This window comes from Bos mutus, chromosome 1 (assembly GCF_027580195.1).
Source record: "Bos mutus isolate GX-2022 chromosome 1, NWIPB_WYAK_1.1, whole genome shotgun sequence".
Taxonomy (NCBI): Eukaryota; Metazoa; Chordata; class Mammalia; order Artiodactyla; family Bovidae; genus Bos; species Bos mutus.
In genome coordinates this window covers 127107489-127126332 of record NC_091617.1, presented here as the reverse complement: position 1 = coordinate 127126332, position 18844 = coordinate 127107489, and the positions used below count along the sequence as shown (strand labels likewise).

The 18844-nt window shown below is 41.0% G+C and overlaps 1 protein-coding gene across 1 annotated transcript in view; it reads left to right on the top strand.

Moving 5' to 3' along the window:
* The first annotated feature begins 9049 nt into the window (after nucleotides 1–9049).
* The window catches only part of TRIM42 (tripartite motif containing 42), a 29677-nt gene continuing 19882 nt past the window's right edge, over nucleotides 9050–18844 (top strand). The window contains exons 1-2 of the mRNA XM_070385220.1: nucleotides 9050–9390; nucleotides 14679–15379. Of these exons, the coding sequence (XP_070241321.1) occupies nucleotides 9050–9390; nucleotides 14679–15379 (1042 nt within the window). The remainder of the gene's footprint in view (nucleotides 9391–14678; nucleotides 15380–18844) is intronic.

Below are 18844 nucleotides of genomic sequence, written 5' to 3'. Positions count from 1 at the left end.
AAGTGACTGAATTGACTGAACTGAGTCATGGTTTCAAGGCCTTTTCAGAGGCCAGAATTAAGAAATTTTCTTCAGGTAAAATACATCATGAATTGACATTGATATTTTTAATTCATATCAGGACTACCCGATGTTCTTAACTTCAGGAGTCATCTCTGTATGTTCTTTCTCCCATGACTTAGATTGTGATACTCATTGACATCAACAAAATTCCTCATTTATTGAAAAATATACACACCTTTCAGTGTATACAGTGAAAAATATACAACCCTTTCAGATGAACAATACTAACACTACCATTAACAGCACGATTAGTGAAAGAACATAAGCTTTCTCCTTGCTTTATTTTGCCTCTACTTAGGGATCAATCTCACTAGGTAAAATCAAATTACTGTGTTTTAAACTAACTGAAAATAATTCCTCTTGGTATGATTGTACCACCAACTCAAGTCACAGGCTCATTTTTTTTTTCATTTTGCTTTAAGTTTTAGGATTGCTCTTTTAGCTTAATTTTGCATTACAATTATACAAAATATTTAAGTGGTTTCTAAAGATATAGTCCCCCTCCACCTTACTCTTGCATTCCCTTATAAATCTAAATTTTTGCTTTATCTTTTTATCTCATGTGTCAAGTTAAACCAACAACTTAACACCTTTTTTGAGATGAATGGCCACATATTTTATACACATTGCTACACCTTTTTGCACTCAGTAACATATTTTAGAAATCATTTTAAAACAGTCACCGGAGGTCTTTCTCACTCTTTTATGTAACAGCATTAAGCACCATTGTGTGCTTTAGCTTATTTTATCAGTTCCCTGATGATGGATATTTGAATTGTTTCAAGTTTTGTGCTATTACAAATAGTGCTGTAATAAATAACACCATGAATGAATCTTGTTTGTAATTTTGTCAGCGTATCCTTGGGAGAAATTCTTAGAACTAAAACAGCTGAGTCAACAGGTAGATGAGATTTTGAGAGTTATGTCAAACTCTCCTCCCCAGTGTAACATTCCCATCAGTAACCTAATACATGAGAACCTTTGTTCATCTAGAGCTTTGCCAAGAGAATATGTTCTCAATTTTCTTTGTTTTTAATTTTGGTAATATAATGGATAGAAAATGTTGATTTTTCAGTGTTGATTTATTTTGCATTTCACTTATGATAAGCAAAGGTAAGAAACTTTATACATCATTAAAGGCTACTTAGGGCTTCTCTGGGTTTCCCTCATAGCTCAGTTGTTAAAGAATCTGCCTGCAATGCAGGAGACCCCAGTTCGATTCCTGGGTTGGGAAGATCCACTGGAGAAGGGATAGGCTACCCACTCTAGTATTCTTGGGCTTTGCTTGTGGCTCAGCTGATAAAGAACCAATGTGGGAGACCTGGGTTCAATCCCTGGGTTGGGAAGATCCCCTGGAGAAGGAAAAGACTACCCACTCCTGTATTCTGGCCCAGAGAATTCCATGGACTATAGGCCATGGAGTCTCAAAGAGTTGGACACAACTGAGCAACTTTCACTTTCACTTTCAAGGGCTTCTCTGGTGGTTCAGTCAGTGAAGAATCTGTCTGGAATGCAGGAGACTTGGTTCCAGTCCCTGGGTCAGGAAGATCCTCTGGAGAAGGGCATGGCAACCCACTCCAGTATTCTTGCCTGGAGAATCCTATGGATAGAGGAACCTGGTGGGCTACAGTTCATAGGTTCACAAAGAGTTGGGTATGACTGAAGCAACTAAACACGAGCATGCCAAGGCTAATAACATTTTTTCTATCAACTTTATATTTTTAGCTCATTTTTCTGAAGGAAACTTGATATTTTTCATATAAAATTTTTAGAAGTTCCTTAGATGTTAAAGATATCAAATCTTTGCCCATAGGCTGAACACATTGTTTTCAATTTTTCATCATCTTTCTACTTTGTTAATGTGAGTGGGTTTGGTAGTTTTGTGGGAGGAGGGGTTGCTTCACTTTTTTATGTTTTGTTTCAATCCTTTAAAATATTCTTATTTATGTAATCAAATTTGTCAATCTTTTTTCTTTATTGTGTTTCCATTTTTGTCATAATGAGGAAGGTTTACCCCACTCCCAAGTTAAAAAGCAATTAGTCCATGTTTCCTTTTTTTGCATAATTTCATTTTTTACCAAGGTAAACTTCTGATCCATTCAGCATTTATCTTGGTGTGGAGAATGGATTCAATTTTATTTTTTTACAGAAGACTATCCAGTCCTCCTAACCATATACTTTAAATACCTTGTCTTTTCCTCCATTGACCTGTGATGATGCCTTTATACACATATTAAATTTCCATGTCCAATTTTGTCTATTAGGATTTTTCTATTTCTCTTTCATGGTCAGTCTATCTCTTCACCAACACCAGTACTGTTCAATTATAGAGGCATAAAAAATTTTAAATATTTAGTTCAAGTGAAAAGTGAAAGTGTTAGTTGTTCGGTCGTATCTGACTGTTTGCAACCCCAATGACTGTAGCCCACCAGGCTCATCTGCCCATGGGATTCTTTAGGCAAGTATACTGCTGTGGGTTGCCGGGTCCTTCCCCAGGGGATCCCAGGGATCAAACCCATGTCTACTGCATTGCAGACAAATTCTTTACCGTCTGAGCCACCAGGGAAGTACAAGTACACCCCTTTATTTCTATCCTCCATCAGAATTTTCCTGGCTATTCTTGCTTATTTGTTCTTTAAGTAAATATTATAAGCAACATCTCTAGCTTCAGAAAAAAAAATTCTATTCTTATTAGAATTACATTGGACGTGTTAATCTAGGGAGACCAACATCTTTAGGATGTTGAGTTTTGCTATCCATAAATATGGTACATCTTTCTATTCGTTCAAGCCCATATTTAAGTCTTTCAAGGGTCTTTTAGAACTTGCCCAATATAGATTTTGAACTTTCTGGTCACGTTTATACCTATTTACTTCTTGTTTTTTGCTTTTGTTTTGTTTCTGAATGTAAACGGATAGTCCTTCCTTTTATATCTTCTGGTTTTTGTTTGTGTATATGAAAGTCATTGATTTTTGAATGTTAATTTTGTTTTTCCCCTTGCTTTATTGAGGAATAATTAGGTGCCAAAATTCTATATATATATATAAAGGATACAATATGATGACTTGATACACATACAAGCTGTAAAATGATTACAACAATCATGTTAATCAATATATCCATAGTCTTCAGTGTGATAAGAATACTTAAATCTACTGTCTTAGCATATTTCAAGTATATAATATTAACTATAGTCACCATGCTGTACATTAGATCTCTAGAGCTTATACATCTTTTAAATGGAGGTTGTACTCCCTAACCCACATCTGCCCATGTCCCTACCCCCAACTCCTGGAAACCATCATTCTACTCTCTGTTTCTCTGAGTCTGACTTTTTTTTTTTTCCAGATCATACGATAGCTGTCTTTCTCCATTTGACTTAGTTCACACAGCAGAACATCCTGCAGGCTCATCCATGTTGTCACACAAATGGCAGGATTTCCTTTTTTATGACTGAATATTTCAGTGTGAGTATGTATGTGTGTGTATCCCATTTTCTTTCTCCATTCATCTCCTGATGTTCACTTAATTTGTTTCCATATGTTGACTATTGTAAATAATGCTGCAATGAATACAGGAGTACAGACGTCTCTTCAAGATAGTGACTTCTTTTCCTTTAGTTATATAACCAAAAGTGGGATTTCTGGGATTTCTTACATTAGTTCTATTTTTAATTTTTCAAGAAACCTCCATACTGTTTCTATAGTAGTTATATCATTTTATATCCCCACCCACAGAGTACTAGAGTTCCCTTTTCCCCACATCCTCAACAACACTTTTTATTTCTTGTCTTTTCAACAATAGCCGCCCTAACTGATGTGAGGTGATATTTCACTGTGGATTTAACTTGCATTTTTCTAATGATTAGTGATGTTGAGCACTTTTTATGTACTTGTTAACCATTTGCATGTCTTCTTTGGAAAAAAATTTATTTAAGTCTTCTGCCCATTTTTAGGATTTTTAGGATTACCTGGGATTTCTTTTTTTTTTTTTTTTCTTGAGTTGTATGAGTCCTTCATATATTTTAGAAATTTACCCCTTCTCAAATATATGATTTGAAAATACTTTCTTCCATTTCTTTTTTTTTTTTCACTTTCTCGCATCATTTCATTGATTGCCTCTTCACTCTACTGATTGTTTCCTTTGCTGTGCAGAACCCTTTTAATTTGGCATAGTCCCACCTGTTGATTTTTGCTTTTGTTGCCTATGCTTCTGTTATCATATACAAATAAGTCGTGTAAAAGTATATTTATTCACAGATGACATGAAGTTTAAAAAGCTTTTTTTAATATAAATTTATTTATTTTAATTGGAGGCTGATTACTTTACAATATTGTATTGGTTTTGCCATACATCAACATGAATCTGCCATGGGTGTACACATGTTCCCCATCCTCAACCCCCTCCCTAATAATGAATTCATCAAAGTTGTAGGACACAGGACCAGTATATAAAGATCTTCTACATTTCTATACCCTAACAATGAACAATCCAAAAGTAAAATTAAGAAAAAATTTTATTTATAGTAGTATCCAAAAAATATGCTTAGGAATAAACTTAGCTATATAAGTGTCAGATTTGTAAACTGAAAATTAAACAACAGTGTTAACAGAAATCTTTGAAGACCTAAATAAATGGAAAAGTCTCTTGTGTTCATCTATTGGAAAATTTAATTTTAATATGAAAATACTTCTGCAAATGATTTACAGATTAAATGCAATCCCTATCAAGATTCTAGTAGCCTTTTGTAAAAAAAATAAGAAAGCTGATCCTAAAATTTATATTGAAATATACCAGGCTTAGAATACCCTAAATAAGTTCTAACAGGAAAAAAAAATATGGAGAGCTCACATTTCCCCATTTTAAAACTTTCTACAAAGCTGCCATGCATGCCAAAACAGTGTGGTTGATATAAAGATAGACACATAGAACCAAGAAGCATAATAGAGTCCAGTAGTAAACCATCTATGGTTAATTGATTTTCTCAAATCAAATTTAAAAAATAATTCAAAATGAATCAAAGACCTAAGTGTGATAATTCAAATTATAAAGTATTAAGAGAAAATGTAGGTGTAAGTCTTCATGATCTTATATTAGGCAAAAGTTTCTTAAATGACACAAAAAGGGCAAGCAATAATAACAAAAATATAAATAAATTAGACTTCATCAAAATTAAAACTTTTGTGCCTCAAAGGACACTGTGAAAAAAAAATTTTAAACCTAAAAACAGAATGGAAAAAATATTTACAAATCTTGTAGGTGGTAATGGTGTAGTCTCTATATTATTCAAAGAACTCCTACAACCCAATAATAAAAAAGACAAATAGCTCAATTTTTAATTGGGCAAAGGATTTAAATAGACATTTCTCCAAAGTGTCATGTTAGCTGCTCAGTCCTGTCTTGATCTTTGCAATACCACAGAGTGTAGCCTGCCAGGTTCCTCTGTCCATGGAATTCTCCAGGCAAGAATACTGGAGTGAGTTGCCATTTCCTTGTCCAGGGGATCTTCCCAACCCTGCGATTGAATCCCAGTCTCCAGCACTGCAAGCAGATTCTTCACCATCTGAGCCACCAGAGAAGCCCAAAGAAGTATACAAATCAACATCATTAGTCATAAGGAAACTTCAAGTCTAACCACAAGAAGAGCCCCCTTCTTAACCCACCATGATGGCTATAATAACAATTTTTGAAAAAAAAAAATAACATGTTTTGATAAGGATGTAAAGGAATTGTAACCCTCATCACATTGTTGGTAAGAATGTAAAATGTTAAATGGTATAGCTATTTTGGAAACAGTTTGGCATTTCCTCAAAAAGTTAAACATAGAGAAATTCCATTCCCGGGTACAAACTCAAAAGAATTGAAAACACGTGTTCATATTTAGATGCTTAATCCCTTTTCTAATGCCCACATGCCTAAATTATCATAGCAGAGATGAATGATAGTCATGCAATAAGCATTATGTTACCAGTTTGCCTATGTTATTTTTTAATATTTTAGAACAACAATCCTGCAATAGAATAGTACCTTTTCCCATTTGGGAGCTTAGGAAACTAAGGCTCAAAGATTACACTAAGTTCAGGCAGTAGTGGGGCAACGGTTACCACCAAAACCTCAGTTCAGTTCAGTTCAGTCGCTCAGTCGTGTCCTACTCTTTGCAACCCCATGAATCACAGCACGCCAGGCCTCCCTGTCCATCACCAACTCCCAGAGTTCACTCAAACTCATGTCCATCGACTCGGTGATGCCATCCAGCCATCTCATCCTCTGTCATCTCCTTCTCCTCCTGCCCTCAATCACTCCCAGCATCAGGGTCTTTTCCCATGAGTCAACTCTTCACATGAGGTGGCCAAAGTATTGGAGTTTCAGCTTCAGCATCAGTCCTTCCAATGAATACCCAGGACTGATCTCCTTTAGAATGGACTGATATAAAAGTCCATGGGATTTCCTTCGCAAGAATATGGAGTGGGTTGCCATTTCCTTCTCCAGGGGATCTTCCTGACCCAGGGATTGAACCCGTGTCTCCTGCATTAGCAAATGGATTCTTTACCACTGAGGCACAAGGAAAGCCCCCCATACAATATTATTCAGTCATAAAAAGGGAAATACTGATACATGTATGAACCTTGAAAACATTATGCAAAGTGAAAGAAATCAAATTCAAATGACCACATATTATATGATTACATTTATATGAAATGTCCAGAATAGGCACATCTATATACACAGAAACTAGATTAATAGCTGCCAGGAGCTATGGGGATGACAACTGATGAGTACAGGGTGTCTTTGGGGGTGGTGAAAATCTTTTGGAATTAGACAGTGGTGGTAGTTACACAATATTGTGAATATATTAAAAACCATTGAACTATTCACTCTAAAACAGTGAGTTTAGGGCTTCCCTGATGGCTCAGTGGTAAAGAATCTGCCTGCCAAAGCAGAAGACAAATGTTTGAACCCTGATCCAGGAAGGTACCCACATGCTGCGGAGCAACTAAAGCCCATACGCCACAACCACTAAGCCTGTGCTCTAGAGCCTGGGAGCCACAAATATTGAGCCCACGTGCTGCAACTGCTATAGCCCATGTGCCTAGAGCCTGTGCTCTGCAACAAGAGAAGCCACGAAATTGAGATGCCCACGCACTGCAAGAAGAGAGGCCCCCACTCACCCCAACTAGAGAAAAGCCCACACAGCAATGAAGATCCAGCACAGCCAATAAATAAATAAATAAAACAGTGAGTTTAATGGTCAGTGAATTATATCTTAATAAAAATTTTAAAAACATTTTTTAAAATTTTATTTTATTTTTTAATTTTACAATATTGTGTTGGTTTTGCCATATATCAAAATGAATCCACCACAGGTATACATGTGTTCCCCATCCTGAACCCTCCTCCCTCCTCCCTCCCCATACCATCCCTCTGGGTCGTCCCAGTGCACCAGCCCCAAGCATCCAGTATCGTGCTTCAAACCTGGACTGGCGACTCATTTCATATATGATATTATACATGTTTCAATGCCATTCTCCCAAATCATCCAAAAGAGGGAGTCTTGCTGAGAGCAATGATGAAAGTAAATTCAGGAATGAAATGCAAAAACCTCTGTGCTTGGAGAACAGATAAGAATACTGACAAAACTGAGTTCAGGAAACTATGTGGGGGAAAGTGTCTCATACACTGCTGCTATCAGTATTAACTGGCATATTCATTTAAGTAAACAATTTATTAATTACAAATAAATACATAAAGCACATAGCCTATGATCCAAAATTTTCATCTGTAGGAACATAAAATCAAAGTGTGGATGGAACAGCTAGCACTCAGTGAGTGTTCTTTCTTATTATAAAGGTGATAATCATAGGGAGAGATAATATATTATGCAATGAATTCCTGCAGCCAAATTGGCTCTCACTTCTGTTTCTTTTTGGACAAAAAATAAGACAGTGTTCATACCATATATATGGTATGATCATGAAATTTCTGCTCTTTTAATCTTTGCAAGCTGCATAAAGTGGAAAACAAAATTCTCCCCTAAAATAGAAGGTCATTTCTAGAGATACTGAGCATATATTAATGATAAAAGCAGAGATAAAGAGTCTTGTGTAGAATTTCCGCCTCCTGATAAAAGGGATACAGCAGGATGGGACTGGGGAGGAGGGCAGGGGCATAGAAAACAGAGCCTGAGTCTCAGCCAAACTCCATGAGCCTGCAAAAAAAAAATGCCAAGAAATATTCAGAGTGACTTATGCCTGAAGCAGTGAAAATCATCAGTGACTATGCAGTGACTAACAAACTCAGTGACTATGGAAAGAAGTGCCTTAAAGAACCTATATCTTTTTTTTTTCCTTTAATTCTTTCTACAAATGGTAATTCCCTTCACATATGGCATTATTATTTGTAAGCACTGCACTTTGTTCATCAAATAAAGAGTTCTAGCAATGCAAAAACAGCCCATGAAGAGGAATATCATGTCTACTTTTCCAATGCACCATACCCAGGCCTTTCGGCCCATGAAGACATACCCCCTGCCTCAACTTGCCCAAGTTCCAAGGAAAGAGAAATAGCTTCTGAAATCCAGCTCATAACCCCAAAGGTGCCAAGAGACAGCTAAACCTCCAGGATGCTCTCTGTGTTGACACTCTTCTGGAGCTGGCCCTCTGGAAGCAGAGAGTGTCCATCAGCCTTCCTGCCACTACCCCCCAGATGCCACCCTCCCTCCTACCCTTTATGGTGAGACATGGTGGGGAGACAGGGATTATGACATAAGCAAATGGCCTGGAGCTGATCTATGTAAATGCCAGCCCATGGGCTTCCTGGCAGGTACACCACCTGTGAAGGCCTCATAACAGCCAACCTCTTGCAACCTCCAAGCTGACGGGCCTCATCAGGGGGAGGAGGGACCCCCTCCACGGGAGAACTGACAGCAGGATTCTGGTAGAGGAGGCCGCAAAACGTCCAAGGGGCGGGTGGCCATCATGTAGGAGCCATGGATACCGCCATGTGTGTTTGCTCTCCATGTTGTACATGGCAGAGATGTTGTCCGCGGCTATGCTCCTGCCTGTGCTGCAAGTTCCTCTTCACCTCGGAGCGGAACTGCACCTGCTTCCCCTGCCCTTACAAAGATGAGCGCAATTGCCAGTTCTGCCACTGCACCTGCTCCGAGAACCCCAACTGCCACTGGTGCTGCTGCTCCTGGGCCAATGACCCCAACTGTAAGTGCTGCTGCACGGCCAGCAGCAACCTCAAGTGCTACTACTACGAGAGTCGCTGCTGCCGCAATGCCACCATCACCTTCCGCAAGGGCCGCCTCCGGAGCATCCGCACCTCGTAAGTGCTGCACACCCGACACGGGCCACAGTGACTCCGGACACCTGGGGAGTGCCCTACCAACTGTGGGGACAGGGCAGGCCAGCCACCCCGCCCCAAGTCCACCTCCTTATCTGAAAAGGAGAGGCCAAGAACTTGCTCGGAGAAAGCAATGGCAACCAACTCCAGTACTCTTGCCTGGAAAATCCCATGGAGGGAGGAGCCTGGTAGGCTGCAGTCCATGGGGTCGCTAAGAGTCGGACACGACTGAGCGACTTCACTTTCACTTTTCACTTTCATACATTGGGGATGCAAATGGCAACCCACTCCAGTGTTCTTGCCTGGAGAATCCCAGGGACGGGGGAGCCTGATGGGCTGCCGTCTATGGGGTCGCACAGAGTCGCTCACGACTGAAGCGACTTAGCAGCAGCAGCAGAACTTGCTAGCAATTAACTCTAGTTACATTTTTTTGTTTTCTTTAGCTGTTCAGTCATGTCCAACTCTTTGAAACCCCATGGACTGTAGTGCCGGGCTCCTCTGTCCATGGCATTTCCCAGACAAGAATACTGGAGTGGGTTGCCATTTCTAGGAGATCTTCTCCACCTAGGGATCCAACCCATGTCTCCTGCATTGGCAGGTGGATTCTTCACCATCTAGCTACAAGGGAAGTCCTAGTTACTCTTTGTCATGGTACAAATATATCACATGGTCTTTGTATGGTGACAGATGGTAGCTAGACATTGGTGGTGATCATTTGGAAATGTACAGAAATACCAAATCACTATGTTGTGTAACAGGATCTAACATAGTGTTGTGGGTCAGTTACACTTCAAAAAGAAACAAACACAGGAAAAGAGTAGATGTGTGGTTATCAGAGGCAGAAGGTGGGGATGTGGCATTGGATGAAGGCAGTCGAAAGATACAAACTTCCAGTTATAAGATAGATAGGTACCATACGTAAAATAGATTGCCAGTGGGAGTTTGGCGTATGATGCAGGGAACCCAAAGCCAGTCTCTGTGACAACCCGGATGGATGGGGTGGAGAGAGAAGTGGAAGGGGGTTCAGGAGGGAGGGGACACGTCTATACCTAGGGGCTGATTCATGTTGATGTATGGCAGAGACCATCACAATACTGTAAAGTGATTATCCTAATAAAATAAAATTTTAAAAAAAGATAGGTACCAGGGATATCATATACAAGACGATAAACATAATTAATGCTTCTGTCAGTTATATATGAAAGTTGTTAGGAGAATAACTCCTAAGAGTTCTTAGCACAAGAAAAATTTTTTAATTTTTTTCCATTTCTTTAATTTTTTATCTGTCAAAGAATATGGATGGTCACTAAATTTACTATAATAATCACTTCCTGATGTTTGTAAATCAAATCAATATGTCCTACACCTTAAACTTATACATTGTTAAATGTCTACTACATTTCAATAAAACTAGAAGGGGAAAGAAGAGCTAAAAAATACTCCAAATAATCTGTTTTGTACTTAATGTAACAATAAAAATATATATTGAATGATGTTATTATTTTAAATGCTTTTGTTTGCATTTCCAAATGTAACAATAAAAATTACTTCCACTTCAAAAAAGAATTTTGTAGCAATGAAGTGTAAGTGTCCCTAAACAGCCACTAACCAGTACAGACCTGAGTTCCAAACCAAGCCCCACCCTGTATGAGTGCTGAGCTCTCCTGAACTCCACCTCTCTCACCTTTACAAAATAGTAATAGCTGATGCTTAGTGCAAAAACAACTTGCCAGGACCCATGTGGATGACCCCAGGTAATCCCTGCCCCATGGCTACCACACCTATGAGAAAACTTAGCATTTAAGACATTGAATGACCCAAGATCACACCACTGGTAAGATGTAGTCAGAATTTGAACCCAGAGTTTGTGTGCTTAAATTAAAATTAAATTGAAATGCTGTCTTTCAAAATGCAGAGTATGGTATCTGCAGTGATTCAGGGGATATGAGGATTAATATCGTTTTGAAATTTGTTATGTGATATAAAAATATAAATTGCTCTTCCTCTTCCTCCTCTGAACCATTCATATCTGCAACACTTCTTGGAAAAGCAATAGCTTCCACAGGCTGCTTTTGACACTATGGCCTGCATAAATACCCCAGATGGCCATGAACTCCTGCCAGCTTTCTCTTTGTTCCTAACCAGATGTCATAGCATTGAGAGTCTCAGTTACTCACTTAGGGCATTAACCTGCTATGACAGGCACTGAACATCCTTTTCCTGCTCTGACCACAGCAGTCTATGTCACTTTGTCTGGGGTGGCAGAGACACTTCTTACAGAGGAAAGACCAAAACTCAGCCCTCTAGGATGACAGCATTTGGAAAGACAGAAAGATGGGAGGCAGGCTGGAAGCCTTTCAAGACTGGAAGAACAATCCTGTGAGCAAAGGTTCAGTGAATTTAGGGAAGGATACGCTCTCTCTCACAGGTCAGCACTTAGTAGATGCTTAGTAAAGGTTACTCTCAACTCACCTCTTGTGATTTTTGCATGAATAGAGAACCCAGGGGTTCTCAATGCAAGTCCCAAAGGTCTAAGGAGCAGAAAGTAGCTTCCACTCCCTCTCTCCTCTCAACTGCCCCATTTTCTGCAAATCAGCAATGGAGCATCTTAGAGCCATTCCAACAAGAGGGGGATGACATTGGTCTTTTGGGGGATGCTTAGACCAGGAACTCCCAAACTTTGTTTTGTATGAGAGTCACCTGGGGATCTTTACAAACGACTGATGCCTGGTCTCCACCCCCAGACATTCTGATTACATTGGCTTGGGGTAGGACCTGGACATCAGGATTTGAAAAGCCTCCCCCACTCCCAGGTGATGCTACAGTGCAGAATGGCCTGAAGGGAACAAGAAGGGAAGCCAGGAGACTTGCAGGTGATATAATGGGAACCCAAGTACAAAAGGAACAGGCCTAAATCTGGGAGCAGGCAGTCAATGCACAGAGGAGCAGAGGCCATTATCTCAACAAGAAGACAAAGCTGCTTGGCTTGGTAACTATTTTGGCATGGAACGATGGTCACTGAATGCCCGAGTCCAGGCCTGAGGCTTTCTGATGATGGTCAGAGATGCTACCACAAGTGTCAGGCAGCTTGTGCTGGGTACACTGAGACCTATTCCTTCCATCTGGCCTCCCTCCTGGCGTCTGATCCTGGCCTCCTCTGTTCTTCATCACTGCTTCCTGCTCAGCATCTTCCTCATCCCTCCTCACTCTGAGCTCATTCATCCCTCCTTGCCTTACTCATCTCCTTTTCCCACTTTCATTTTCACCTCCATGCCAGCTCCCTGGGCCATTAACAACTGTCTGCTCACCGTGTTCTCTTTTTCTCTTCCCGCAACACCCTTGTCTCTCCCTCTCTCTTTCTGAATTCTCTTGCTATCTCTCTTTATATCACACCCTGATTCTCAGAGTCCCACCTAATCAAACTGGAGTAGTCTATCCAGCTGCCATATGTAAAACTAGCCTGCTTCTCCAGGTGACCCCTTCAGAACCTGGGTAGGAGAAAGCAGAGAGGCTGGGAAAGCAGAGAAGGAATGAGACTGAAAACATTGAGGCTAACAGGCTTGGATACCAGCATCCAAATCTCCAAGAGAGAGCTTCCCAGGTGCCCAATTCTCCATAAGGACACTGTCACCAAAAAACCACTCCATTCCAGTGTGTTTGGGCATCACACTTGACTGTCTGGGCTCTGAGACCTAGGTCCCTGGCTAAGGGAAGGGGGAAGAAGCCAGGGGCATATAGGGACTGCAAAAAGGCAAAAGTAAAAAAAAAAAAAAACACAGGCACAATGTCAAACTCAACCCCCAGACATCACTAATACAGAGGATAAGAGAGATCGGAATAGTCACAAATTAAGTATCTTATCATACTTCCATCTAATTCACTTATTTTCACAAACTGCTTCTGCCCTGACTGTAGTTCTTAGAATATGCACTTGAATTTTACAAGTATGCACTTACTTCATCCACAGTTCTTATATGAAATCAGCCTCAGATATTAGATAAAGGTTCAAAACACACACAGTAGAAGCATACACTTCTCATAGACTTGACCATTGTTTTTCTCTGCTGTGGACATGGGCTGGCTAGGAGCAGAATGAAGTCATTACAGTGCACATTTATTGAATGCTTACTATGTCCAGGCAGTTAAGCACTTATCATGGATTATCCCATGGAGACTTTAAAATCCTCATGAAGGAAGTAGTATTGTGAGATTTGATTTATAGAGGAGGAAACTGAGGATGAGAGAGGTGACGACACATCTCAATGGTGCAACTCCAAAGCAGTGCATTCCATCATGTGTGACCTTAAGGGGGCCTCTACCTGCTTAAGTCACAGTTGTGGTCTGATCATTAGAACACTCAAGTTCTGGGCTTGGCTAGGAGACTGACCTCCTTGTGTCCTGGGAAGAAGCTTTGCCCATCTTTGTGCTCCCTCTCACACATAACAATAATGATGTCAGTGCCCTCTAGGTAAAACCCACGAAGAACACACCTGTAGCTGGAGGAGATTGGATTTACTGTCCCACTGAAACAAGAGAGAGATACACCATGAGCAAATGTGAGTTGTCTCAGTAGGAAGGCATCACTAAGTTATTACAGGATTTATGCTCATGGTAGGTGAGTTCACAGGGGTAAATCTCCTATTGGGTATCTTAATAAATCTTGCATAGAAGGTGGAAATAACAGGGTTGAGCCTGTTATTGGTTAAAAAAAAAAAAAAACAGCAGTCACTTCTTTTAATCAGGACAGGGGATGTTTGGTGATTTTTGTGGTTTGGACAATGTTCTTGCTTCTGAGTTCAAACATAAGGAAGTGATTTGTTTCTGCTTTGCTTCACCACAGTCCCAGAATGGCCTTGTCTGCTGTGGGTGTTCTGTGATATTATCTATGGCCAACAGAATTCCAATACCCAGCTGAAAGTGCCTGCCCCTCTAGGCTGTTTTTCTCTTGCTCAAAAATAACAAGCAGTTGCATATCAGGTACAGCATTCCAGGGACTGCTCAAAGGCCATCCAGGTTTTCAGTTCCATTTAAATTTTCTCAAGAAGCCCCATCAAGTGATTCTATAATGAGGAGACAGACAGACAGAGGTAAATTAACTTAAATGCGTGAGCCCAGCTAAAAGATGGTGGAGGCGGGTTTAGAACCAGGTTTGTGGACAACCCATGCTCCTCCCCATCACACCGCGCTGCCACTCAGCGATGCACCTGTTCCTTCCGAGAGGGAGAAACGGAGGCCGCCTCCTGAGTTCGCACGCTTGCTTCTCCTTGCAGCTCCAAGACAGCCCTGCGCATCGGGAGCAGCGACACGCAGCTGGAGGAGGTGAAGATGATGCCGACGGCCAACAGCAATCTGGTCAGCCACCTGTCGTGCCCCATCTGCGGCCGCCTGCGCCTGCACTCCTTCATGCTGCCCTGCCACCACAGCCTGTGTGAGAAGTGCCTGCGGCGGCTGCAGAAGCATGCCGAGGTCACCGAGAACTTCTTCATCCTCATCTGCCCGGTGTGCAACCGCTCGCACTGCATGTCCTACAGCCACAAGATGCAGCTACCCGAGAACTATCTGCGCGGCCGCCTCACCAAGCGCTACATGCAGCAGCACGGCTACCTCAAGTGGCGCTTCGACCGCTCCAGCGGGCCCATCGTCTGCCAGGTCTGCCGCAGCCAGCGCATTGCCTACAAGCGTTGCCTCACCTGCCGCCTCAATCTGTGCAACGAGTGCCTCAAGACTTTCCACTCGGACGTGGCCATGCAGGACCACGTGTTCGTGGATACCAGCACGGAGGACCAGGACGAGAAGATCTGCATCCACCACCCGTCCAGCCGCATCATAGAGTACTGCCGCAACGACAACGAGCTGCTCTGCGGCTTCTGTAAGACCTCCCTCCACAACGGCCACGACACCATCAGCCTCATCGACGCCTGCTCGGAGAGGGCTGCCGCGCTCTTCAGCGCCATCGCCAAGTTCAAAGCAGGTCCTGATCCCTTTTTCTCCCTCCACTACTCCTAGTTCAGGAACTGATGGGGAAGGTGATTTGGGAGGATCTGTTTAACAGAGAGGCTTAGTTCCACCTGGTGGAGGGATCCAATCCCTGGGAGACACTGAGCCAGTCTGCAAATCAGTGGCCTGGTATTTACATCTAGCAACTACTGCCAGCCATTTAACTCCCTGTGCCTTGGTGTTCCCAGCTGGAAAATAGGGATAATAGTGTTACCAATGAAAGTTCATGTGCCCAGCACACAGTGAGACCAAACAAACCAATGAAATGTTGGAGTTTGGAACAGAGAAATGTTTATTGCAGGGTCATGCAAGGAGACAGGTGGCTCCTGCCCCACCCAACTCCCGAATTCTCCAAAGGCTTTCAACAAAGTACTTTTCTAAAGGCAGAGTAAGGGAGGGGCAAGGCTGGGTGCTGCAAACTTCTTGGTGTCTATATCCTTTGTTCTTGCATCTGTCCACCTAGATCAGGTCACCATGTTCTTGCAAACCTGCAACAAAACAAATGTCATTCTCTGTTCTGCGACTTTTAATCTCTATATGAATGGACTCTTGAAGATTCCAGTCTTGAGAATAGGCTATCATTTATATTTCAGGCTACAGGCAATATTCTTTTACAAAATGTGCAGAGTCAGCAGGACTAAGCACAGGTTAACAAAACACAAAACGAAAGGAATAGATTAAAACATTAATGGAAAGGTTAAAACGAAAACAACAGATCTAATATGGAGTCAGATTTGTTCTTCCCTGTTGCAATAGTAATAACTCCTTGTGAGGATTAAATGAATTACTCTATCTTAAACAAGTAAAAACAGATCCCACACACAGTAAATGCATAAAGATTCTATCATCTTGGTTATAATTTTCATGACCTTGGGCCTCATATTGCTCTTTGGAGAATGAAGGAGCTTGATCCTGTAGTATTCTGAAGTTCTGTGAGCCTGTCTAAGATATTTTGTCCTTAAGGATGGATTTCTTGCAGTATTTTCCCAATTTTAAGAATTGGGAAAGAATTAAGTGATATTGAGAGTTACCTCTATTTTCAATTTCCCCCAAAGCTGCAAGCAGTAAAGTAAATGAACTGGTAGCAAATACCCAGAGATAGCCAATAATGTTCTAGTCCACAGCTTGCTATTCCTCTGCATACCTACTCATGGTATATGTAAATACTACATATACCATAGTTGTAGTTTCTATAAGGGAAACTGACTCAAGTTCTCATGATGGAACCCGGTACAATGATATTTTACAGATATCAGCAAAGAGCCCAATAATTTCTGTGTGTATATCCACCAGGGTAGATAAGAGGATCTCATTGACACTTTCAGGCCCTTTTTTTAAAATATAAATTTATTTATTTTAATTGGAAGCTGCTGCTAAGTCGCTCCAGTCATGTCCGATTCTGCTCGACCCCATAGACAGAAGCCCACCAGGCTCCCCCGTCCCTAGGATTCTCCAGGCAAGAACGCTAGAGTGGGTTGCCATTTCCTTCTCCAATGCATGAAAGTGAAAAGTGAAAGGGAAGTCGCTCAGTCCTGTCCGACTCTTAGCGACCCCATGGACTGTAGCCTATCAGGCTCCTCCGTCCATGGGTTTTCCAGGCAAGAGTACTGGAGTGGGGTGCCATTGCCTTCTCTGAATTGGAGGCTAATTACTTACAATATTGTATTGGTTTTGCCGTACATCAACATGAATCCACCACAGGTGTACACGTGTTCCCCATCCTGAACCCCTCTCCCACCTCCCTCCCCTTACCATCCCTCTGGGTCATCCCAGTGCACCAGCCCCAAGCATCCTGTATCCTGCATCGAACCTGGACTAGCAATTTGTTCCATATATGATATTATACATGTTTCAATGCCATTCTCCCAAATCATCCCACCCTCTCCCCCTCCCACAGAGTCCAAAGACTGTTCTATACATCTGTGTCTCTTTTGCTGTCTTGCATACAGGGTTATCATTACCATCTTTCTAAATTCTATACATATGTGTTAGTATATTGTATTGGTGTTTTTCTTTCTGGCTTACTTCACTCTGTATAGGCTCAGTTTTATCCACCTCATTAGAACTGATTCAAATGTATTCTTTTTAATGACTGAGTAATACTCCATTGTGTATATGTACCACAGCTTTCTTATCCATTCATCCGCTGATGGACATTTAGGTTGCTTCCATGTCCTGACTATTATAAACAGTGCTGCGATGAACATTGGGGTACATGTGTCTCTTTCAATTCTGGTTTCCTCAGTGTGTATGCCCAGTAGTGGGGTTGCTGGGTCATAAGGCAGTTCTATTTCCAGTTTTTTAAGGAATCTCCACACTGTTCTCCATAGTGGCTGTACTAGTTTGCATTCCCACCAACAGTGTAAGAGGGTTCCCTTTTCTCCACACCCTCTCCAGCATTTATTGCTTGTAGACTTCTGGATCGCACCCATTCTGACTGGCGTGAAACGGTACCTCATTGTGGTTTGATTTGCATTTCTCTGATAATGAGTGATGTTGAGCATCTTTTCATGTGTTTGTTAGCCATCTGTATGTCTTCTTTGGAGAAACATCTGTTTAGTTTTTTGACCCATTTTTTGATTGGGTTGTTTATTTTTCTGGAATTGAGCTGCAGGAGTTGCTTGTATATTTTTGAGATAAGTTGTTTGTCCGTTGCTTCATTTGCTATTATTTTCTCCCATTCTGAAGGCTGTTTTTTCACCTTGCTTATAGTTTCCTTTGTTGTGCAGAAGCTTTTAATTTTAATTAGGTCCCATTTGTTTATTTTTGCTTTTATTTCCAATATTCTGGGAGGTGGGTCATAGAGGATCCTGCTGTGATGTATGTCAGAGAGTATTTTGCCTATGTTCTCCTCTAGGAGTTTAATAGTTTCTGGTCTTACGTTTAGATCTTTAATTCATTTGAGTTTATTTTTGTGTATGGTGTTAGAAAGTATTCTAGTTTAATTCTTTTACAAGTTGTTAACCAGTTTTCCCAGCACCACTTATTAAAGAGATTGTCTTTTCTCCATTGTATATTCTTGCCTCTTTTGTCAACAATAAGATGTCCATAGGTGTGTGGATTTATCTCTGGGCTTTCTTTTTCTTCACTGATCTATATTTCTGTCTTTGTGCCAGTACCATACTGTCTTGATGACTGTGGCTTTGTAGTAGAGCCTGAAGTCAGGCAGGTTGCTTCCTCCAGTTCCATTCTTCTTTCTCAAGATTGCTTTGTCTATTTGAGGTTTTTCGTATCTCCATACAAATTGTGAAATTATTTGTTCTAGCTCTGTGAAAAATAACATTGGTAGCTTGATAGGGATTGCATTGAATCTATAGATTGCTTTGGGTAGTATACTCATTTTCACTATATTGAGTCTTCTGATCCATGAACATGATATATTTCTCCATCTATTAGTGTTCTCTTTGATTTCTTTCACCAGTGTTTTATAGTTTTCTAT